This window comes from Apostichopus japonicus, chromosome 14 (genome assembly GCF_037975245.1).
Source record: "Apostichopus japonicus isolate 1M-3 chromosome 14, ASM3797524v1, whole genome shotgun sequence".
Lineage (NCBI taxonomy): Eukaryota > Metazoa > Echinodermata > Holothuroidea > Aspidochirotida > Stichopodidae > Apostichopus > Apostichopus japonicus.
In genome coordinates, this window is record NC_092574.1 from 8691303 (window position 1) to 8716391 (window position 25089).

At 36.2% G+C, this 25089-nt stretch overlaps 1 protein-coding gene across 2 annotated transcripts in view; it reads left to right on the top strand.

Annotated features, from left to right (window-relative positions):
- The first annotated feature begins 215 nt into the window (after positions 1-215).
- Positions 216-25089, top strand: part of LOC139979712 (uncharacterized) — a 48343-nt gene continuing 23469 nt past the window's right edge. The window contains exons 1-2 of one of the 2 annotated variants that reach the window (XM_071990760.1): positions 216-1063; positions 2794-3024. In XM_071990760.1, coding sequence (XP_071846861.1) covers positions 2865-3024 — 160 coding nt within the window. In that variant the 5' untranslated portion in view covers positions 216-1063; positions 2794-2864. Of the gene's footprint in view, positions 1064-2793; positions 3025-3242; positions 3326-25089 lie in introns of those variants that run through there. The other variant, XM_071990761.1, reaches the window with a different exon arrangement.

Consider the following 25089-nt stretch of genomic DNA (forward strand, 5'->3'; position numbering starts at 1 on the left):
CGGATCACGTTTAAAATTTGGGTGGGTGGGTGACTCGACCATGAAAACTCGTTCCTGTATGACTGGTGATCACGCCAAAAGTCAGAGGTCAAATATCCCCAAGACTGTATTCAGCCATTACCTGTTTGTCAGTATGTTGGCAAAAGTCATTAAACTACAAACTGTGTAGAGAATAATGGAATAAAAAACTTTAAAATAATACTTATGGTCAATGTAGGTCAAATGCCAAATTGGCCTAAATTTTTCGAAAAAGTGTGTCGCAAACTACTCCTTAACTGTAAGTTGGTTCAAGTTCAAACTTTGGGGTAGGTGCCTGATCATATAAACTTGTGACTGCGTGCTTAATGACCTGATAGGTCTAAAGTCAAATGCCAAAAAACCCTAAATTTTGTTTTTAGCCATTTTCTACTTGTCAGCATGTAGGAAGAATGCATTAAACCACACTATAAGTAGGAAATGATGAGACGAGTTTAAACTAATGCAGATTTTGGTATTTAGAGTCGTTGTTATTGTTCTTGAATAGATGGCACCAGTTTACAACTTCGGCGTTGTTTTCTTCGATGGCCGTCAACCCCAAACAATAATATCTGTAAACCTAGAAATTTTCGCCCTTGGCGTGTAATATCCCATACTCCTTCCATTGGTTAAGTTTATTTCTCTCCACCGTGTGTAAGCTACTCGTTCAGAAATGTCCGACGTGACGTATACTGTAAACCTCTGACCACCAAACAAAATATGGCATAATGATGTATCCGATTTATGGTAACACTATCATCAAAAGGGTCTTCTGCTGCATGCACGTCTGCAACGAGCACATAGTCTGTGCATCAATGACTTGCCTGACAACGGGCCACTTTTCCATCTCATATTTTGACCTTCCTCCTAAAATTTGCGGTAAGAAAGAGATATAGAAATATCCGAAAAGTGTGAGCGGATGCTGGCGAATGATTGTGGACAGGCTGGGTCATTTGAAAGGTTCTATTAGACAAGAAATCAATGAGACTTTTGACCCAGTCACCCAGCAGGCACATCACGCATTGTCTTTAGAAAGATCTTTTCTAGGGTAAGTTGAGTAATACTAATAGTGGTGATATACATACTAAGTATAGGCCTACCTGGGTCAGGCCTAGGCTGACATAACATATAGGATAGGCTCCATGTCCCTATTCAAGGCTAGTCAATTAAACTCTGAGATTACTTAATTAAATTAACCTAGTGAATGTAACACAATAAATTTCGCCAACTAGGCTAGTGCAAACTTCATACCTTAATCCTAGGCAGGATAGCACAGATCTTTTTGTTATTAGCCCAGGCAAACTATATTGGCCTGATCAGACCCTGGGCTGACATAAAGTTAGGCCTAGCCTTGGTCTACAGTAGCATTTTAAATTTCGTATGTAGAAAATAATCATTGCCAAAATAATTACAGCTACTGCATGGTGCCATTGTGAAATTATGGAAGGAATAATTTCACAATGGCACCAGGAATTTCATTAGACTATGGTCTTATTTCAACTCGAATTTTTATCTTGCTGTTAACAAGGAACTTTTCAATCCAAAGTTCTGACGTTACAGTGTACCTAGTGTTGCTAATTGTATCATAAATTTCCTGAAATATTAAAAAATAGGTTAACTTAATTTTGATTGATTGTTCCAGGTGGCTCTGAATATTGTTTTGATTCTTCAAATGGTCTAGTAATATTATGTATTATGTACTTTACTGTATGTGCCCACTATTCCAACCCCCCAACCCCACCCACCGCAAACAAAATGTTTTTAACTCCTTAGCGCTGACAAGTCTATGTAGTGCAGTTTGCAGAAACAGCCTGTAGGAACATTATTACATATAATCATTCAACTGCATTAGGATGCTTCAGAAAATTGGGGTAAAAGCAACTACTTATAACCTGTTTACTTTACCTCTTATATAATATATTTTGGGGGGAAGGGGTGGCAGGGATTTGATTAGAAGGTTTAATTTGACACATCAGTTCAGTAACAATTTTTGAGCCCTTTTAGCAGCTTTGATGCTGTGCACCAACTAGCCTCAATATAGCTGTGGTTTTCTTTGTCTAAATAAGATTCAAATGCCAGTTCAAAGTGATAAGTGCTCTGTTATTCACTCCTCCATGTTAATAATTAAAAGAACAATTGTACTTTTAATAAAAGTTGTGTTACAACTGTTGAAAGTGTGACTAAATAGACATCAGAAACCTTACAGTTCACTCTCACTGCTCACTATTTTTGTGAAAAAAGACTTTGGCTTCAACAGTATTTGATTTATATACTTGCCACAATTTATTTTGTACCATTTCACCCATTAAAATGTAAATGAAAGTCTTACTTGTAAAGTTAATCATTCTGATTGATAGATTTGAAGTGCAGTTATATAATTCACACATCTGTTAGACCAGTGGATGGGGATAGTGGGGGGGGGGGGGGGAGGGACATCCAGAATACCATATGATTCATGATGACAGGACTTTTTATTTTATTTTATATTATATTTTAAAATTTATTTTCCATGTCAACTTTGAAGTAGTTGGCATACTAAGGAAATGTGTTAATAGTACAAAAACAATTATGCGAATGGAAGGGGTGTGTTGATTTTGGTGAACATGGAGATCTGGAGGAGGCAGAGACATTTAGAGGAACAAGTGGCTTTTGCTGCTCCATAAATGCAATCCAGTGTAGTGTTCCATCTTGAGATGGGTTAAATAGCTTCACAACAGCTCGTGAAATAATCATCATCTGGAATTTACAGAGCTCTCATTTCTGCGTTCTTCTTCAAAGGTCTTTGACCTCTTGGACTGTGATCCCTTAGCATCATCATCATCAGCACAGAGGATTTCCCACCCCATTTGATGGACAGAGAGGCTGAGTCTATAGCCTTGGAGAAGAAACACGTCAGAGATGTCTACGAGAAGATAGCCAAGCATTTTACTGATACGAGATACAAGGCGTGGCCGCAAGTAACAGACTTCTTGAAGGGCTTAGAACCTGGGAGTGTAGTCGCTGATATCGGTATGCTTTGAAAATTTTCATTGTAGTCTCCTATTTTACTGGTCCTCCCCCCCCCCTTACCCCTCGACAGCACTTCTCTCCCATTTCTCTCAAACAGTGTGTCTTGAATTATACTCATAAGAATGACTTTCAAACTGGACATCATTTTAAAGTAGCATTCTGCAATGACTTCAAATGGTAATAAGCCCATAGCTTGACTAACCAAATTTCCATTTCAGAAGAAGGACACGCATGGTTCTCACTCTGTCTGGAAGAAAAGTACTTGGGGGAAAGAAAAAACCTCCAATTTGAGGCTCATAAGGTTTGAATTTTAGTGTGGTATAGTATAAAGGAGTAAATTTTCATTTTCTTTTTTTTTCTGCAAAAAGAACATTTTTGGGTAAAGACAGAAGAAAGTTACTGTAGAAACCAACAGTAGATTCATGTTTAGTACTATGTGAACTATTTTCCAACCTAGCTTTATGACTGTTTTACACTGATAGGACTTTGCAGGAGGGGGTAGGGTAATAGGACAGGGAGAAGAGGGTGTTTTGCACGGTGGTTTCAATAATGTTTGGAATCGTTGTTTTGAGTAATACTTGGTACGCTTCGGTACAATTATTATAAGTCAGCAACTAGTCTATCTTAAGTATCAAAAATGAAAAAAAGATGAAATCAGCCTAATAACTATATGTATACATGTATGTATGTATTTGAGATCCTCCTGCAAGCAGGAACTCGCGAAGAAGCCATCATTAGCTTATAAAAGCCGCAAGCTGACCGAAGTCAGTCTCTTAGTTTCACATTTTAACGACCATGATTATGAATAGTCAATTGTCAACAACTCTGTAAGTGGACGACATACATTAATCTTGGAGTGACTCGAACTCGGGACCTTATCATGATTGAAAGGCACCTGTGTTAACCATTGAGCTAACACTCCCCTTGTGATCCCTTTTAATTCCCTTGATCCCTTGTGATCCCTATATACTTTTGAGGAATGAAGTTTCTGGGAATTGTGTCTCCCATGCCCATTAATTTTTAATAATATTTAATATTTACACAATAATTTTGTGTTCAAACCTTCTGCAGCAGTTTTGTTTCAATGATTCCTCTGTAAAAAACAAATAAAGTACTGCTATATATATATATATATATATATATGTATATCTACATCCTTGCACCTTAAAGCAACTTTTCATTTTGATATGTGATACTGAATAAATTATGCTCTGTCATAATATACCTGTTTCATTCCACCCCCCAAATGCTAGCCTTCCAATGATGACCAGTATATAAACTGCATGCCATGGGCTCTTGGTGATATTCAAACCTACATATATACAGTACTAGAGCTGATGAAATTATGAGATGGCTTTATAATAGGGAAATGTTTCCAATTAGTTGTTCATATCATATTTTATTTATGTATTTGCCTCTTTTATTTGGTATAACATCTCAAATCTTTCTAGTGTTCAATGTGAATTCATGGTAAATTTTGTACCTGCCTCTTTTATTTGGTATAACATCTCAAATCTTTCTAGTGTTCAATGTGAATTCATGGTAAATTTTGTACCTGCCTCTTTTTATTAAAAGTGAGCAATTTGTTTTTTCCTGCTGTAAATGGGAGAAGTATTTACTGTGTGTTACAGTTGATGTATGAAATGTATGAAATAAATTGAGATAGGTGTGGGTATTGTCTGTCATGGAATCCACTGTACTGTGTACGGGACTATACAGTAGGCTTTAATTTGGTGTACACGTAGGTTAATAAATTGTTTTTATTTTGCTTTTTGACTGCTCTCAGGACAGTCTGTACAGCACTGAACAGTTGTTAAATAGCTTTAGCTGTCCATGTGGGGCAATCTGTCAGCAGGTATGCTGCTTGTAAAAGTCTGATAATAATGATAAAAATATGTATCTCTATAGCACTTTACATGAAAGAATATATCTCAAGGCAATTAACATGGGACTAGAGTAAAATCTTTAAAGGATTGTCTGGTAGCCCTAAGAAGTTACCTTAAAAAAAACAATAAATAAGTTTCCAAACATGTTGTCAAAGTTTGAGAACACTAATGTTGTGTTTGACAGAGAAACAATTTTTTAATCATTAAGGATGGACATTTCAAATATGATTTGAACAGTAACGAACGTGACGTCATCTTCGCAAATGCAGATTGCGACATAACCCACGCCCTGTACAGTACCTACAGTAATCACAACAAAAAACGTGTTTGTATATAGATTAATATTCTTCCTCAAGTTTTCAGTGAAATTTCTTATAAATTAGATATATGTTTTTAAAAAACTCCTTAAGCTGCCATATATGTAGTAGATCAGTGGTTTCGTGGTGTATGTGTAACACAAGATAAGTTTGAACAGCAGACTCTCCGTTGTTTACATTGCAATGTTCAGCTCCAATGCGAAGAAAGTTAGCATGTAGGCTACTCTAACGTTTACAATCGGACAGTGCTGCGAAGCCTAAGCTTCTCAGTACTAAATTCCGCTCTGACATCGATTCCCCGAGTTTCATCTTTCGGTGTTCCAAATACTCTTCAAGTTTCTTTTTACTGTAAAGTTGATACATGAATTTGATTTCTGCGATTTTGAAGACCAGTTTATGAACTGTGGTTTGAGTGTGAGAGTATATTATGTGCAACGCTATGTACGTATACCAACTGGGCATGGTAGGCTGTATACGTTTGCGGTATGTACATATAATATAATAGGCAATCACCTGTGAGTGTTCACACGAGAGTGTATTTGCGGAAATAGGAGTGCTAACTTCAAGTCGCTCGTTTTGCCTACTTGCCTGCACTACAACAATCACAAAATTGATGCGTTCCAACAAATGGTGCTTTTGGTGAGAAACTGGTGAATTTGAAAACCAGATTTCTACAAGAAGAAAACTTTGAATGGGGAAAGTTTTCACAGGGTTAGAAAGAGAAAAATAAGAGCTACAAGGACGATGTATTAAAATTTCCACCAGACAATTCCTTTAAGTACAAAATATAAGATATGTATAAGAGTATTTAAAAAACAATAAAGTGGTCAAAAGCAAACTTAGTAAAAATAAAAATTAATAAACAAACAAATAAATGAAGCAATCAATAAATCTATCAATCAAAAAATCAATCAAAGAACTAATATTAACAAGGTTAAAACTATAAGAAACAAGATCAGTCATTAACGTATTGTTTAAAAAAAAGTGAGACTTTAGTTGTAGATCTTGTCAAAAGGAAAGAATAACCAGGGTTGTAATCAGTGTTACTGAGATCAGAATAGAATATAACCTGGGTAATAATTCTTACAGATTATTGTAAAATATTAAAATAAATCAGTTTGGCTTACCTTGCAGACAGAAATATGGTATAACTGCCTATAGGCATGAAGACTGTATATGTGTGATCATAGGAGCCCAATTTGATTTTGGGAGGGGGGGGGGGGCTGTATAACAACTTGTCCAAAAAATATTACCAAAAGTTTTCGCGCGTTCAACATCTTATGTTCATATCATATTGGCATGCATCGGTTATTACATCGCATGCTAATAACATTGCCATGTTACTACCCTTCCATATTGGTTAGAATTATTGGGGAAGTCGTTACAATAATAATGATAATAATAATATCAGTTTAACCATTGAAAAACACATTGCAAATTATATGTTTCTTTCAGTAGGTCCCCGAAAAAATTCTCAGCATATTGCCCGAATTTTCATAAAAAAATTGTTGGTTGGGGGGGTTCAGCCCCCAGCCCCCCCCCCCTGCCTCCTACGCCTATGTGTGTGATAATGCATAGCACCCATATGAAACATGAATGGCTACAATATTCGTAACAGTTGCCAGGTAGTTTGGTACAGTTCAAAGATCAATTTTTTCTCGATTTTTCCATTGAAAATTGTTGAAATTTTCACACTTCTTGTGCTTCAGTCTATAAGCATTAACTTGTTATTGTGTACCAATATTCTTTTAAAAAACAGGGAGGGGTGAAGGTCAACAAGGTACTTTACTCACATTTCATTATGCTAAGTTGATATTCATTTCACAGTGCAGACAAATACAGGTAAATAATACCATTGTTGTTGCTGCTGTATGAAAAGATTGTGCTAGATGATATTGTTTTTACAAAAAAATTAAAATTTTTACTTAATTTTTTACTGATAATAATATATACATGTGTGTATGTTAAATATAAATTTAGTATTGGATGCAGCTCAGCACATGTCTAAAAATCTGTAGGATTTGTTAATATACCATTTACAAAGCAATATATACATTTTAAATGCAACTTTGTCTCTTTAAATTAGTTTCAGTCAGTTGGGTGCATTCGTTTTTTACATGCAGGGTTTCACCATGTAATGACATGACAAATTCCACACAAAAATGCAGGTCCGTTCTTAACATGGGCCTGGAAAGTGTATATATACTGTATGCCTGTATGTATACTTGTGGGAGTAGTCGGACTCCTCATAACTTACGCTTTTTCGCCGGGAGGCTAGCCCGGCTTTAGCTCATTTTGGATTTTTGATTTTTGGATTGCATGACCATGGATTTCTCTTGGGTGAAAAATCCACCGTTTTTTTTGGCCAGCCAGGTATTGAACCCACGACTTCCCAGACAGTAGGTCTCATTACTTCTATAAAATGCCATCACCGTTTTTGGGGGAACTTGGGGCGAGTTGCTCTTTATTAGATTTTTTTTTTATAGAAATAAGGTATACAAGTTTTATTTACCAAATGGAATAATTAAATATCTTCAGGTCTGATAATTACTCTCAATTGATGAAAATTCAATTCAGTTTAGACTTTTGATGAGATCTCTTATTTAAGTAAATGCTCAAGAGATTTGATAAAAGTTGTGGCAAAAGCATGTCAGAAGACAGATTTATAACATGACTCTATAATTACAATCACTTTCAAACTTCAGTAAATTAAGTTTGTGAAATGTCAGTATATTGTATTCTGTCAAATCATGCACTGTCCCATCAGCCTAAACCTCTCACAAGTGGTAGGGTTTGTGAACTGCACCCCTGCTGACCCACCTTCCTCTTCCTTAGCATGAATCTTCCATTCTTAGGTAACCCTGTCCACTGAAGGAGAGACAGAATTTTCTTCTGCACCTGGGAATTGTCTGGGTCTTCCATGAGTCTTAGTCTTTCTGTTCATGGGGAGTCCTAAAATCAATTTTACTTCAAGAGTGAGTATAAGAAACCTATTGAAATTGGTATAGGTCAAAGGTCATAGATCAAAGTGTGAAAACTCTTTAAACATGATTACTCAAAGCATTTTTACCTCCATGCTCAAAGGTACTGTTTGATTGCAGTCCATAGGTGGTACTGTAGGTTGCTCATAAAGAGAGCGTGACGGTCAAGTGGTTACACAATGGACTTGAGATCTATAGGGTTTGCAGTTTTAGTCCTAACCAGATCATTACGTTGTTTCCTTTGGGCGAGGCACGTAATTTTCATTGCCTCTCTCCACCCAGGTGTATAAATGGTGATTTGGGAGGTAACTTGTTCAATATAGTTGCACTCACCGGTTTGTGGCTGTATCCTATGGGAAGTATCCCAGGGGACCCTATTGGGTATATTGCCCCAGGGAGAGATTGTTTAAATTATGCACACTTTGGTATGTGTGGGTGTGAGAAGAACACAAATGACCAGGTGTTAAGTGTTGTCAAGTCATGTGAGCTGGCCTTGACTTTGAACAAGACTGTTAACCTTCAACTTATATTTGCAATAAAATGAAGTCTTAATGTCTGCAGTCATCCAGATACAATCAGCAAGTCTTGCTTGTATTTTAACAGCTGCAGCGCGTTAATTTACACTGATTTAGCTGAAATTAAGGAAGAGCTGCCTTCTGAATTATACGATGCTTTTGTAATGGATGTCAGTATGTTTCTCTTCAACAGTGTTTGCTTTTAAGATTGCATTTACTGCTTTGCCTACAAATTTATGAAGTCTCCAGTGAGGGGTACACAAGTTAATTCCATTTTAATCGATACCCTTTCGTATAAATCCAGGATATACCTTATATTTAATGCCTTAATTAAATTCATTTCCAGATCATCGACTTATAAGAATGCTTTTTTAATGCTCAGTGCATTGAACCGTATATCGCTCTGTGTGTGTGTGAAACGTCGATATCTGCAGTACCCGAGATCATTGACATTTCCAGCGCAAAGCTGGACAGACCTTGTATTTTCAGATAACATTCCGCTTCGTAATTCATGCTCCATCTTTTCCACACGCTACAGTAGAAGTGGGATATTTAGTTTATATGTAGCTGAACTACGTATATGGACAGCTGTCTTTGGCAAGGTGCACAATAGTTGGGAAAACAACCAAAGGCAAACATTAGTAATTCTCGATATAAAGTCTGCCATTAAAGACTCTAAGGTTGAACTCATTTGCATGGAAATTACAGTAATGTTGCCCATGGCTGTCTGCTATGATGTGCAGTAAACTGCACATCATACGGTAAATGTCATAGAAGGTATTAAACACTGGAATACAGTAAATTTATGTCAAACATGAAACTGTTTTTTTCTCTCTAAGTTGCTCAACATGCAAAGACACAGAGAAACCTTACAAATGGCTATAAACATTGAGTAAAAGAATATCCTATCGCAGATTATTACCAAAGTAAACTGTAGATCACAATGGATCTGCAACAGCCATACATATTACACAACAAGGTTAGTCTCTTTAATACAAGGGAGAAGTTACTGCTGTATCTTATGGCCAATAAGTTTGTACAGAAATTTAAAGTTTTAGTTTTATAAATAGTTTCCGTGAAAAATAAATATTCCATGTAATGCTGTTTTCATCCAGCACATTGAATCCAATATTGATTTAATATGTATATATATTCTGAATACTGCTGGTGACCATACACATTAAAACATTGTACATCATTTTAAATACATGAACATGTGGCTTGAAATGTTTGTCAAGGTTCGTTAAAATATGGATAAAGATGTATTTAAAACTCCTCTGTCTATTCCCCTCTCTTTCCTTTTAAAAATTTGAATCTGCATTTTTTTTTATCGCTGGTCAGTTTCTGCAGGTAGTTACTTGATGGGTGCTGAGTATTGGGGGGGGGGGGGTGAGTTGTATTTTCTTCTTATTTAACATTATTTCCAAAGTATCATTCGATAAATGTATCGTTTACTGAGGCTGTACATATATAGTCCATTGTCAATACTGAAGTTAAGCAAAATGGGGATAGTTTATAAGGAGCTGGAGGAAACGTGATTTGGTAAAGAAATTGTTGATGCTCCAGTGAGTTGAACATAATTTGAACTAAAAGGGTTTCAAAAGTCTGCAAATGTCCGGAAGCCACAGAATAACAAGGCTTACAGACACTCTACAGCAAGAATGTTTGTTATATAAAGCCTCTGCAGCAATATTCATTCTTTGGTCTGAATTGAGCAGCCAAACTCAATTTAAGTTTTTTTTTATGATTTTTTTTTAATATATTTTATTACTTTTATTGTAGGTTAAGCATGTTTCAAGTTTGGGTGGGGTTTATTTGTTAATGTAGGTTTAGCTTCAACAGACAAAGCTGTATTTTGCAGTCAGTTGACAGACAGAAGATTTGTTTATCCACAGCTATGACGAAAGTTGTGTTTTTTTGCTGTGTATGGCTGTCTTTATTTTCATTTGGCAATGAAATCTACTTCAAATTATATTCTTTTGTTTGGGGGACTTAGTCACGCTCAAGTGGCCCTTATATTATTATTTCACACGATAAGCTTCAAGGGGTCAACAGGTTATCTACTTATCTAAATGGGGGAATTGAAGAGGTCAACGGGTTATCTAAATGGCCTCAAAATTATGTATGTATATACTAGATGACTTTGGCTTTTTGTGAAAATATTTCACAGTGAATAAATATCATCAGGTAACTCTCATTCATTAATAAACAATTACTATAGGGGTGGTTGGTGGCAGAGCTGATTTGCTTGCTAGGTAGCTCAACATTGGTTAAAAGAGAATGTCCATTTGCTCATATGTAGAACATATGTGTCTATATTTCACAGAGGGAAACTGTTCTTTCTGGATATGGAAACATGAATATTATGGAATAAAAAATTGTATATTGTAAAATCCTTACTGGTCAATAAAATAATTAGTTGATAACCACAAATGAGTGCTAGAAATAAGAGTAAATTTCTTGTCTTCTGGTTAGATCTCACTTAATTCCTAAACAAATTTAACTCGATCACTTGCTCCAGGGAGTTGTTATGGACTCCCTGCTTGCTCAGAATCATTGAAGATAGTTTAAAGTGGTCTTCAATTTAAAGGTTAAAAGTGGATTTTTGAGCAAGTTATATGGCAAGGTTTTTGTATTCAGTGACCCAGAAATAATTTAATTGAATAATTTGTCCCAGACAGTACTATTTTTTTTGTGTTTTTTTTTTGGAGTGGTTGGGGGTGGGGGAGGCAGAGGTTAGAAGGGTGGGGGATTAGTATTCAGTTATAATGTATAATACAATGTAATGAAAACAAAATTGAAAGATAAGGTGAATAAGAAAGAGACCAAAGAAAATCATGACCACTGTAAAGTGGGATCCAGGGAGTTTTTACCCCGCACAAGCACAGATCTTGGCATGATTTGTAAAGTTTTTTGATGATCAGTGGTTGGATATCTGCAGCCCTGAGTCCTCGGGAGGTTGTGGAATACAATCCAGATGCTGCAGTTAACCTCTGGTTTCAGGCCTGATTTACAGTAAGTAGGGTCAGTTGGAAATAATGCAAACTAGTAACATAACTGTAGACTGTGGTGCAAGTGATACTACCATGCACCAAGAATGAGGACGTTGACATTCTTGAGCAAGAAGCATACAGTATATGAAAGATTGAACGTAATGTCCTTTTCTCAGTTTCAAATTAAGTAGAGGAATGTGAGGTGATGATAAGCCTGTACTGAACACTCTTTCTCCAAACAAATTATGGAGGATCATAATGGGCAAATCAATAATTCAGTTAGTTGAATAAGAAGTTGAAAAGTTAGTGACACCTGAAGCCCAGCAACTAAAAGGATTCTACTTAAGGGTCCTGCATTGAGTCAAAGAGAAGATGAGGGCCCTTGAAAGTTAGTGACTCTGACAGCCAGCAACTGAAAGGATTCTTCTTGAGGGTCCTGCATTGAATCAAAGATAAGATGGGGGTGGGGGCTTAAAAGCAAGCAAAGCGAGCAATAGCAACACAGCATTAAAATCTGTTTCCACACCTTCTCGACGATATTAAACCTGAAATGCCACAAGGATCCAGGGCCCTTGGCTTCTCCCACTCTCACACCCCACTCCCAACCCCAGCCCCTGATGTTATACTCTGATCCTCTTACCACTAAATCAATCCCTACACTATATAGCTCAATCAATCTTTGTCTTACAGTTAATGGACTCTACTAATAATATACGTATAATAGTATGTTTGCCGTCTCATGTACAGTAGTACGTGTTATTAATATGAATTAATTTTCATTGATGAATGACTTGCTTTTTCAACAATTTCTGCCGAATCTTGCGTACTGGGAACGAAATATGCTTAAATATCCGCAGATAACGTGACTGATATGCTCAGAAGGTTCAACAGCACAACAGTTTGATTCTAATTAAAAGTCTTAAATTGGCAGGAAATTCATTATCATCAAGGGGGGGGGGGGATACTGTACGTAATTGCTAGCAGTGCGTTTGAAACTGTAGAGATGTGAATCAATACAAAGTCGAAGACTGAATTATTTAAAGATTACACAACTGTATCTCGTAGGCTATATACTGTAAAGGTTACACGAAAGAATTGAATGTCTCAAGCACTAGACAGCGTTTTCATAACACATTCTATAATAGTGTCTTAGGGAAGGTTGCTCTTATCATTTCCATCATGCAACTTCATAAATTTTATATATCATTTGTAGTTAATTTAAAATTATTTCCGGAAATTAATATGTCGCAAAACACGCAGACTTTATCGCAATAAATTGTATTTCATGATCATTGAAATGATCATAAATTTTTAATAAAGTAACTGAGAATGGATGGGGAGAAAGAATAAAAGCTGGTTCGATTTTCCAGTCTGAATATGAAATAAATGAATACTGTAGGTTAGAAATTCTCTATTTCTGTCTACTCTCTATATACCCATTTTTTACATATTAAAAAAAATCATAAATTAGAAAGTCATGAATGAAAAGATTTCCAATACATAATATAGAATGTTATCAATACAGGAGACAGACAACGTCATTCCCAGTCTCTGCGATCAAAAGTTAATTACTTTTGGTTCATAAATATCTAATGATTTGCATTCGGTTAAATAAATGTTACTTATTGATGCCTGGTTCCATGCAGTATTTGTATATATCTTCCCTTATCTATGGTTATCTTACATCTGCCAGACAGAACATGGATCCCCAGACACAGTATGTTCTAACCATGCAAAACTACCTGTAGGCAGCTGTATGTATGGCAAATACACACATGTACGCTGGTCAACGAAACTACATTATGGGGGTGTTTAAATCTGTACCAATATGTACTGTACAGTAAGAATGTGCTACTCGAAAGTCACGTAAAATTTCGGGTTGGAATAATTAAAATAAGACCGGGAAGTCAAGGCAGACTTTTTGTAGATCGACTCTTTTCTTTTAAAACTTGTTTTTCTTATGAACAGGAGACTTTATTAAATTTGAAGCATGAAAATAATTATGAAAAGAGCAAAAAAAGAGAAAAAACTCATTTTAATCGGTCACCAATAGTCTTTGCACTGACAAGGGTAAGAAAAAGATTTTTAAGACAAACGAAATAAAAATACATTGTATCAGTAAAATCGGTGTTTGTATTACCTTCCCTGTGACTTTGAACAAAAGTTAAATAATAATATTACAAACAATTTTTGGTTTTGTAAGTTTTCAAATGGTCCTGGTAATACTGAATCTTATCCAAATTCTCTGTGGACTTCAAACTAAAAAACCTGTCGTTGAAAAAGCATACTTGATACTTAATTTTGAGAAGTAGAAAATTATTTACAACTCTGAAGAGGCTTTTATCTTGCTGACAGTGGATTTGGGAGATGCACATAATTAATTAAATAATGAGCTTTCTGTTGGTTCATGAACTGAATATAGGCCTAGTTTATATAGCCATTTGCCGTAGTTTAACTTAAATAGCAATTTCACGCTTACTGAAGTCAGAAAAGAAAAAAATGTATGAGTTCAGCTGCTACATGGAGTAAATTTGTTGTATAACACTAATATTTTTTAAAGGTGATTAAACTATGGTATTAATATTTGTTTCTTATGCATCTAAGATTAGATAATATTAGAGATTCAGTGAAAGTGCTTATGTTCCGTAATCATTTAACTGGTTGTTTGTCGGAACTATCACTTGAATCACACTGTATACTGTATGTATGCTGTGCACAGCATTACAGTGATGCTTTTCTCTGTGCACAGCATTGCAGTGATGTTGCAATATGTGAATTTTAAGCATTGCAGTGATGCTGTACTCTGTGCACAGCATTGCAGTGATGCTGTACTCTGTGAATAGCATAACAGTGATGATGTACTCTGTGCACAACATTGCAGTGATGCCTTCACTGCACAGCATTGCAGTGATGCTGTACTCTGTGAATAGCATTACAGTGATGCTGTACTCTATATGCACAGCAGCATTGCAGTGATGCCTGCACTGTGCAAAAGCATTGCAGTGATGCTGCACTCTGTGAATAGCATTACAGTGATGTTGTACTCTGTGCACAGCATTGCAGTGATGCCTACACTGTGCACAGCATTGCAGTGATGCTGTACTCTGTGAATAGCATTACAGTGATGCTGTACTCTGTGAATAGCATTACAGTTATGCTGTACTCTGTGCACAGCATTGCAGTGATGCTGTACTCTGTGAATAGCATTACAGTGATGCTGTACTCTATATGCACAGCATTGCAGTGATGCCTGCACTGTGCAAAAGCATTGCAGTGATGTTGTACTCTGTGAATAGCATTACAGTGATGCTGTACTCTGTGCACAACATTGCAGTGATGCCTACACTGCACAGCATTGCAGTGATGCTGTACTCTGTGAATAGCATAACAGTGATGATGTACTCTGTGCACAGCATTGCAGTGATGCTGTACTCCGTGAATAGCATTACAGTGATGCTGTACTCTATATGCACAGCATTGCAGTGATGCCTGCACTGTGCAAAAGTATTGCAGTGATGCTGTACTCTGTGAATAGCATTACAGTGATGCTGTACTCTATATGCACAGCAGTTAGGACTCATGGTACATATTGAGGGATGGCACGCCAATAATTAAGACCCTGGCCTCCTACAGATTATGACAGTATGCATTGTAATCTGACTGAATGACACTCTGTTTAACTGTAAATTTACACAAGTTGTTCCAAGTTTGTACACAAAAAAAAATTAAAAATAAAAATTAAGAAAGTTACAACGGATTAAACAAAAGATGTGGAAATTTAATAGTTGTGTTAGAGTATCGTTATAGCCATAACTTCCAGATCATATGCAAATTTATGCAAAATACAGTACTATTGAAAGCTTTGAAGTTTAATTGTAATGAATTACATCTGAGCATTACTTCCAAGCCATCATACAGTACCAATATTTCAAGGTCAAATTGCAAAAGTCCTCTTCCTAACTCAATAATACATAATATTATACACATGCAAACTGTACAGGCATCTAATTAATTATGGGATCTTAACGACCTACTTTCATTTGTTAGGATTTTATTCATCTGCATGCTAGTACAGAAAATGGGATCTTAATTATGCAATTATGGGAATTATGAAATTGTACTAGATCTGTGTAAATTCATATTTTTCTTAACAAGTGCTATGTCAGTATATTCTGAGAACTCTTATGGGGGTGGTATTGATATTTGTGGCCGTTCATCGCATATATGAGTTATACCGCAGCTGGAACGTGCAGTATATATACTGTGTCAGTGTGTAGCTTGTAGGTGGTGACAAGCTCAATATTTTGTGGGAATTATTTATTATTTACACATTGGTCAAGGTCTCTGGAGTATGAAATGAACCCTAGGAGTGCATATAAAATGATTTGAAGAATGAATTTCTGATGGTAAATACTGTAAGTGTCTCTTGGAAATTAATAAATTTAAGAGCATCAAACCTGCAGTAATTTATATTTGTATAGAATACAACCAAGGGAATTGCTATGACACCTGTCCAATGTAAATAGTGCGCAGGTTGTAAATTAAAGTTTCAGATCAATATGCATCATCCTCTATTGATCGAAAATATATATATGTTATATTTTTGATGTTACACAAAATTCAGTAATTCTTTTGAACTGAAACTGCAGTATAGTGCACATATAATTGAGACATATTTACCGTACATAATTTTAGTTGTTTATTCACAGAATTATGGCAAAATGACATTTTGTCTGCTACTGCCAGTTTGGGTTTTTTTTTGGCATGCTTGCAAGATGCATTAAATTTGAATGCTAATCGGTTGTTGATGACTTTGCTCCTTGGTTACCTGTCTCCTCAGAACCTTAGCACCCGTTCTACCGTGCCTATAATGTCCTTGGTAACCCTTTTGGAATATTTAATTTATATGTACAGTAGATTTGCATGTTACATTATCCCCTCAATTTACATTGCTGCTTTGCTTACCTGTCTTCTCATAACAGCACTTTCTCTCTATATATATTTTAATATCTTTCCCTTACTGTTCGGTATATTCCAGCCAAAGTGTCGTTGGTTACTAAACACACCTTGCAGTATCTGAAGTGTCTCCATGTTTTTGAATATATATACAGTAAATTATCGATTCCATTATACCACATAATTATCAACTGAACTGCTACACATATTGACAGATTATGATTATATGATTATATGCCAAGGGAGTTAAATACCGGATCTACACTCAAACCAACAGTTTTATGTATGTCCAAAGTAAACTCAGGTTTCATCAAAAGAAAAGAAGAGCCCTTCAGCCTTAACTCTCATCTGAGACTTATTTCATGTTTCAGATTCGTAAAGAAAACTACGAATGTTACATCATCGAAACCACAATGCATTTTTGCATTCTGGTTTTGTTTTCATATTGGTATAAAATCTATTGGATATCTGTAGTTCGTATATAACCTTGGTTTGTACTGACTTTAAGAATTGTAAGCACTTTCCAAGAAACGAAACTCACATGAGAACGACCACATACGAGCAGCACTAGAAGAAAAAAAAAAACTCTCCATCCATGTCTCAGATGTGCGATGTACTACCTATGTACACTGCATATAAGTCATTAATATTCATAAGTTGTTCCAAAGGGTTCTTGCCAACTCTGTAGACTGATTTGTCTGTTTCAGCTAGGTAATATTAACTATCATTTATCATTTGTTCAGTTCATCCTTAAATGCTTCTCTATCTATTCACTGAGAGGTTCCTGCCTCTATCAGTACTAACCCAGCTGACTTAATGAAGGTTTCATCTTGAATTTGTCCATTTCATTAGTCATTCCTGGTTGACAGGTCCTTTGATTTATGATTTCCCCTTTCAATCCATTGTACCCAATTAAACATTCAGTTGAACTTTAAACAAATATAGATCTCTTTCTCCGAATCAGATATACAGTAATTCTCAGAGCTCGCTGATATATAGTTCAACTAAAATATGGAGAAGCAATTGACTATTCAAGGTTGGTTGTATATAAGGTTAGTCTTAGAATTCCAAGTACTTGTCGCAATATAAATCCGCTGTTTTTCATGTGAGAGTTTATTCAATGCTGTAGTATTTTGTAATAAGGAGTGTTAGCTCAGTGGTTAAAGACCAACTATGGAGACTTTTCGATGAACATAAAATCCCACCATTTTTCATGTATGTAATCCTTAACTGACTCCAGTTACATTGCTGTAATTAACTTTACCAATTTCGGACGTTAAATAAGTGGAAAATGGGACGAAAAGTCAGCTTCTATTTCAGACATTCCTGAAACATTCCTAAGACATCAGGTGACCATGTGACGTCAACGTTTGTATACCTCACTCACAACTATACTTTTAGTGTGTAAAGTCGTATACTTGAGCTGCCAAAAACATCAACGATATTACTCCTTTTTCCTCAAAATGTCACAATTCTGTGTTGTTGGAGGTTGCAGTTATACCTCATCCAACAAAAGCATCAGCTTTTTTAGATTTCCGAGTAAAAGAACCGACGTAAAACGCCGCAGACTTTGGATCAATTTTTTGAGATCCACGCGGAAAGATTTTTCAGCACCCGGAGTATCTCATGCCCATGAGTCCACATGCATGACCCTGCTTCTGTGTATGCTGCAAATGTCTCATTCTGTGAAAATTATATACTGTCGATAGCTGTGTCGGACCATGGTCGGACATAGCTAATGTGAAATTGACCGTAAACACGTCCTGGACGTCCTTACATGTAACATTATATCACGCAATTGACAGTAATATATTTACTGTAAGAGATGACCGTATATATATACCGTGCCAAGGGTATAGCATTGTTAGTACATGTACGGTAGTTAGTTACAACTCTCGCCGGCGTTGGCTCACAGCATGTGTAAATAGCCATGTTAGGATTTATCTATTTCATTTGTTGTATTCCAGTATCGTGAGTTCGTGATACATGTGTAATATTGTCCGTTCTGTTTATTCCGACATCTGCATGGTCCAAGGAGTTGAATAAAAACGGTAGTATGTAGCGATCGGACGTTTTATTTCGTTAGTGACTGTCATGTGATTGTGGGATGTTAGTACTGGTCAAGGCCTGTTTCAACTAGACCTAACTCTATGGAATTACACACACTCACGGTAGTTTTTCGCCCAGGATTGAACAAGAAACGTGGATTAGGATATTCACTGCTAAATTTGTTTATTGACAGGATACTTTTTCTGTGTTTGTATACTTTTGGATATTAAAACGAGTAAGTACTATGTAAGTATATTGTACCGTACGGACCTATTGACGCTACGCTATGTAAAAGATGCCTCCATTTGAGTGGAAATTTTGCTAATAAAATAAGCAATTTAACTAAAATTTCTCCTTATAATTGTCTTAAAACTTGTTGTTAACCTTCTTGTGTTCTTGTTTTAAGCTAACAGCTTTTCAAACGCTCGAAATTGGAAGTCAAAAACAGTACAATCGTTCGCTATCTGTGTACAAACAGTGCCTATATCAGCGTTTGATTTTCGCGGTATACAAACTTTGACGTCACACGGTGACCAGAGGCTCCTTTGGGTCAATCTCTGTTTACAGACATTCCAGAGGTTCATGTCACGTGACTACCCAAAATGTCCATTTTCGTGGTCGTTTTTGATGTGTTATAGTAGGTTTTCGAAGATTATTTTTTACACATGTTGATTATGGGTATGTAAACTCCTAAATTAATGGAAAATCTCAAAAAAAAAAATTGCCTCCATATTTGGTCTTTAATGTCGGTACCTTCCAACCATTAGGTCCCTGGTTCGAGTCACTCCAAGATTACTGTATATGTCGTCCAGTTACAGAGTTGTTGACAATGGACAATTCATAATCATGCAAGTTAAATATGAATCTACAGTAAGAGACTGACTTCGGTCAGCTTGCGGCTTTGATAAGCCAATGAGGCTTCTTCGCAAGTTCCTGCTTGCAGGAGGATCTAACATACATACACACACGAATAAAGTGATATTGTTAAACATACTGTCTAAATGGAAGCAGTCAAATTATGGAAGTTAACTACTGTAGGTTACAAGCGGTTGTGATATAGAATAAAATTCCAGAATCCTCTAGCCATATATATTATTTATGTTTCAATGGAGACGCAAACCTAAACAATCGTTGTTTATCTACAGTATATATTCACACATAGCGAGGTGGGTACTTATGTTCAACAAGCGTAGCTCTTTCTACCATCCAAAAGTGCCTAGATGCAGTTTATAATTTTTTTTAAACTGTTTTTTCTTAATGTGGATTTGTTATCATTAATGATATTTATCAATTAATCCAGATCTCTAATGGATCATCCTTTCAACTCAATATTATCCAGAAAGGACGTGTTCCAGCTGGATTTATCATTTCCAAATTTAACGCTCAGTACTTTTGATTGGGGATTAGATCCCAGTTTTGCCTGTCTTTCACACCTATCGTTAATCATACAGCACAGTCTAAGCATCAATCATTGCTTGTTACTGTTCCTTCATCTCCCATTTATTTCTAGTTTTCCTCTCCTGGGTTTTCATTTGCACTATATAAGGGAAAGGAAGGACATCGATTTACTTCCTAAAATTTGCCCTGTAAATATTTTAAATTTTGTAAATGTCATCAGTATCTGGGCCCCCAAATTGCTAGACCTTTTCCAAAATGTATTCTTCCAAAGGCTCTGATATGCTCCAAATTATTTTCAAGCATAGAGCTACTGTAGTTCGGAGTGTAAAGTTAAAGAATTAAAGGAATTGTCTGGTGGAAGATTTTGAGACATTGTCCTTGTAATTATTATTTTTCTCTTTCTAACCATGTAAAAATTGTCCCCATTCGACGTTTTCTTCTTGTAGAAATCTGGTTTTCGAATTCACCAGTTTCTCACCAAAAGTACCGTTTGTTCGAATTCATCAATCTGGTGATTGACGTAGTGCTTGCAAATAGGCAAAACAGGCGACTTGAAGATAGCACTCCCATTTCCGCAACAAATACAATCTCACGTTTGTACATGCACAGGTGACTGCCTATTACATATAACGTACCTATCGCGAATGTTACACTCCTACCATGCCCAGTTGGTATAGGTATAGCGTTGCACATAATATACTCTAACACTCAAACCACAGTTCATAAACTGTTCTTCGAAATCGCTGAAATAAAATTCACGGATCAAATTAACAGTAAAAGGAAACTTGAAAAGTATTTGTAACACCGAAAGATGAAACTTGGCGGAATCGATGTCAGAGCAGAATGTAGCACCGAGAAGCTTAGGCTTCGCAGAACTGTCCGATTGTAAACGTTAGAGTAGCCTACACATGCGAACATTCTTCGCGATGTAGCTAGATAGCGCGATGTATAAACAACGAAGAGTCTGCTGTTAAAACTTATCTTGTGTTACACAAAGACCACGAAACCACCGATCTACTACATATATGGCGGCTTAAGGAGTTTTTTAAATCATATCTAATTTCTAAGAAATTTGACCGAAAATTAAGGAAGAAATTTATCGGAATCGTTGTCAGAGCAGAATGTAGCACTTAGAAGCTTAGGCTTCGCAGAACTGTCCGATTATAAACGTTAGAGTAGCCTACACATGCGAACATTCTTTGCGATGGAGCTACAGTAGATAGCGTGATGTATAAACAACGAAGAGTCTGCTGTTAAAATTGATCTTGTGTTACACAAAGACTACGAAACCACCGATCTACTACATGGCGGCTTAAGGAGTTTTTGAAAACATATCTAATTTCTTAGAAATTTCACAGAAAATTAAGGAAGAAATTTATCTGTATACAAACACGGTTTTTGTTGTGATTACCGTATAGGTACTGTACGGAGGGTGGGTTATGTCGCAATCTGCATTAGCATAGCTGACGTCACGTTCTGTACTGTTCAAATCATATTTGTAATGTCTATCCTTAACGATTAAAAAATTGTTACTCTGTCAAACGCAACATTAGCGTTCTCATACTTTGACAACATGTTTGGAAAATTATTTATCATTTTTGAAGGTAACTTCTTTGGGCCACCAGACAATCCTTTTAAATATCTCAGTGTGTGTGTGGTGACTGCACGCTTAAGGGCTTGGCTGTCAGTGTGTAAACTTAGGAAAGGAATTATATGTCGACTCTGCATCCAATAGTTAGCATACCATTGGCATTAAGTGAGCATGTACACGCAAATCCTCAAAATATCTGGCAAAATTAAAAGACCATATAATCTATTTCAGAGCTAGTTCAGATTGCAAAGTTCAACAATTAAATATCTGACTGGGCATGGTGACTGCACGCTTAAGGGCTGTCAGCGTGTAAATTTAGCGGTTCTCCGGTCGTCCAGCGAGACGTCAGAGTCGACCAAATAACTGCTGGCATCCAAACCATGTCAAATGTTTTGCTGGTCAATGCTGGTTAATGTTCCGTGAAATGAACGGAAAAAAGCCACGGAAACAACCGTAAAAACAGTAACCACGTAAAATTGCATTTTACATAAAAAAAAAAATAATAATAAAAAAACATTCACATTCCAAACCCTAATCACCTTAATTTTGTTTGATTTTGTGGAAAACACTCATCTAAGAAATAATATACCTAGATGTATAGGCCCTTTCCACTAACGAGGAAGTCCAAGCCCTCACATTGAAATGAACCACTCAGACCAAGATTCATTGTATTTTTCTGTGCGTTCCGTTCATCAATGAAGGCCAGTCAAAGTTTAGGTTCACTCCCACGGGCAAATACTCCGCCCATCCACCACATTGCTACGTGCATACCGCATGTACACACTATAGTAATCACTCGGTTAGTTCTATGCATTAAAGATTGATGACACACCTACAGCTGCTTACCACATGGTTATTGTAACGTGAAGCTGTGCAGCAAAACATCTTATATTGTACCTAACGCATGTAAACAATCTTTGCTATATTCAGCATTATTAGAAAATAAAATGCAAGAAGGGCACCGAAATAAACACAAAATTTGCTAATTATATAGAATCCATAAATTAGCTCAGAATTCACGGTTTCTTAGGAGTCCCAAAACAAGTAAGTTTTCGGAAGATAAATGACTATAGTTTTTACTTTGAAAACTATCCAATTGTTGTACAGTACAATACCATGTAACGGACGGAACAAGAGCTGGAGCCAAGACAGCTTCCTCGAAGACTAGTCTGTGGTACATTTGTATCTGCAATGTACGTAGAGTAGCCTGTTGGCAGCATGCAACAAAGTGGCATGCTAAAGTCTATGAAGTTTTGTCACAAATCTGATTGGTTACATAAAGTACGGATGCATTTAGTTTACTGTCAAGAGACATGACTCTCTGTGTATTACAACCATATGTATGATTTGAGTTGTGCGTTAATCATTGGAAGGTTGCTTCTTAAAAAATGTGGTAAATATTACTGGAATCATTCCTAGGAATGTTAAACTAAAGTTTGAACTTCAGTCTATTAACACATGTTCTATGAGAGCAATTATCCAATATGGTTGGTGTTACGAGAAAGAAAAATGAAATAGTAAAAGTGGTCAACTTAAACAAATACCAACTAATCATTTCCCCCCAAAGTGTAATAGATCACGTAATTACTCATCACAATGAAATACACCTTACTTCTACTTATTGGAGTTCCTTTGGTCATCCCAAAAACAAATAGCCTACTTGACATATATGTCCACTGCAGAACAACCAATATTTCAGCAGGACAACCAAAAAATTGGTGAGCTGGTTGTCCTGGGCACAACCACTTGAAATTTCTTACATGTTATACATTGGCTGTTAAAGATAATGCTACTATATGTCAATCGTTTGAGCATGGCTGACCATAATTTGACTTGTCGGCATATTTTACCGGCAATGTTTACCTGTAATCAGGATTTCAATGTTACACTTTCCCAGATGCTCTGATGTTCCAAGTGTATAGCTTCAAATATTGAGAAGGCTGAAAATAGACAATTAAAATATCACAGCATATAATACTTAATAACTGCTTCAAGAGTGATATAGTATAGTAAATTTGCCCTGTTGAAGTCTGAATTATGGGTGACCACTATTTTACATTCTAGCGTATTTACTGGCAATTTTTAAACATTATCGGTAGTGGGGCCCCAAAAGTGCTAAAGGTTTCTCAAAGTACTATCCCAGGCTATGTTTGAACATTAGAATTAACCGGGCGCCCAAAAGGGAATTAAATATATCTCAGTGTTGGTATTGTTACGCCCTGGGGTGTTCGGGATGCGTGTACCCCGTATTTCGAACACGCCCACAGCTACTCAGAATATGTTTCCTCAAGTTTTAAGAATAATTTACCATGCGATATGTTGCCCTTTTACATTGCTTCTAGAGTGATATTTACTTAAACAGTAAATGACTTGTTAGGTGAATTTAGCATACATCATATCATATCATATCATAAGCGCATTGAGACTGCCGGTTTAATGTGTCTATAAATAAGTATTAGTATTATTATTATAATATCATTTTGGTAGCATTTTTAGGGGCATCGCTAATGGCCTTTAAGTACTGTATAGAAATGAGCTGCCGTACAGCAGCAAATACCAATCATTTTTGTAATCTAGCTGATGTATAATTAATTTATTAATTTTTTTATTTAAAATGTTTAGCAATAAAAATTTACAGACCTCTTCATTTATGATGTGTGTAGAGAGACTGGAGAGAATATCGATCCCTCCTTCGCCTCCCCCCCCCCCCCCCCACCACCAATGATCCATTTCAGCACTATCCAACACCATTGACTGCACGTGTACATGTTAAGAGCTATATATATACAAGCCTATACTGGTTGATTGATGTCGATTGAAAAATGAGAACAGTTTACGAGCAGATATATACATCAAGCGTTAAAAGCAAAGGCATGTTTATGGTTTGTGGATTTCAACCAGACCATGTTCTTCAAGAAGATTCACCGTGCTGTGAAAATAAAACCTTTTAGACGCTTTCATGACATATATATTAAAAAAACAGAAGCAAAGTAAGGCAAACCTGGTCAGTTCTCCGTTCACTTCTCATTATATAAAGCGATAAAACAATGCAACCCGCAACCACGGTGCAAGAACACTTGAGGTTGACCTTCAAATCATTCATTTTATTTGCTTTTAAACTTGTTTTTACAGCAAAAAAAGAAAAGAAAAAGGAGATGAAAATATAAAACAGATTCTGGGAGTAGTGAGTGATGGAAGTATAGCAACCATAGATTCAAATGGTTGATAAGTAAATTTTGACCCAAGATGTAGGTCACATTCGGTAGTTGCTTCATTTCAAGGAATCAGTGAAGATTCTATCTATTATAGCAGTGTATTAATTATCAGATTATTGGTTTCGCAGATCCCCCGTCTTACGTGCCAAAAAGAAAGAAAAAAA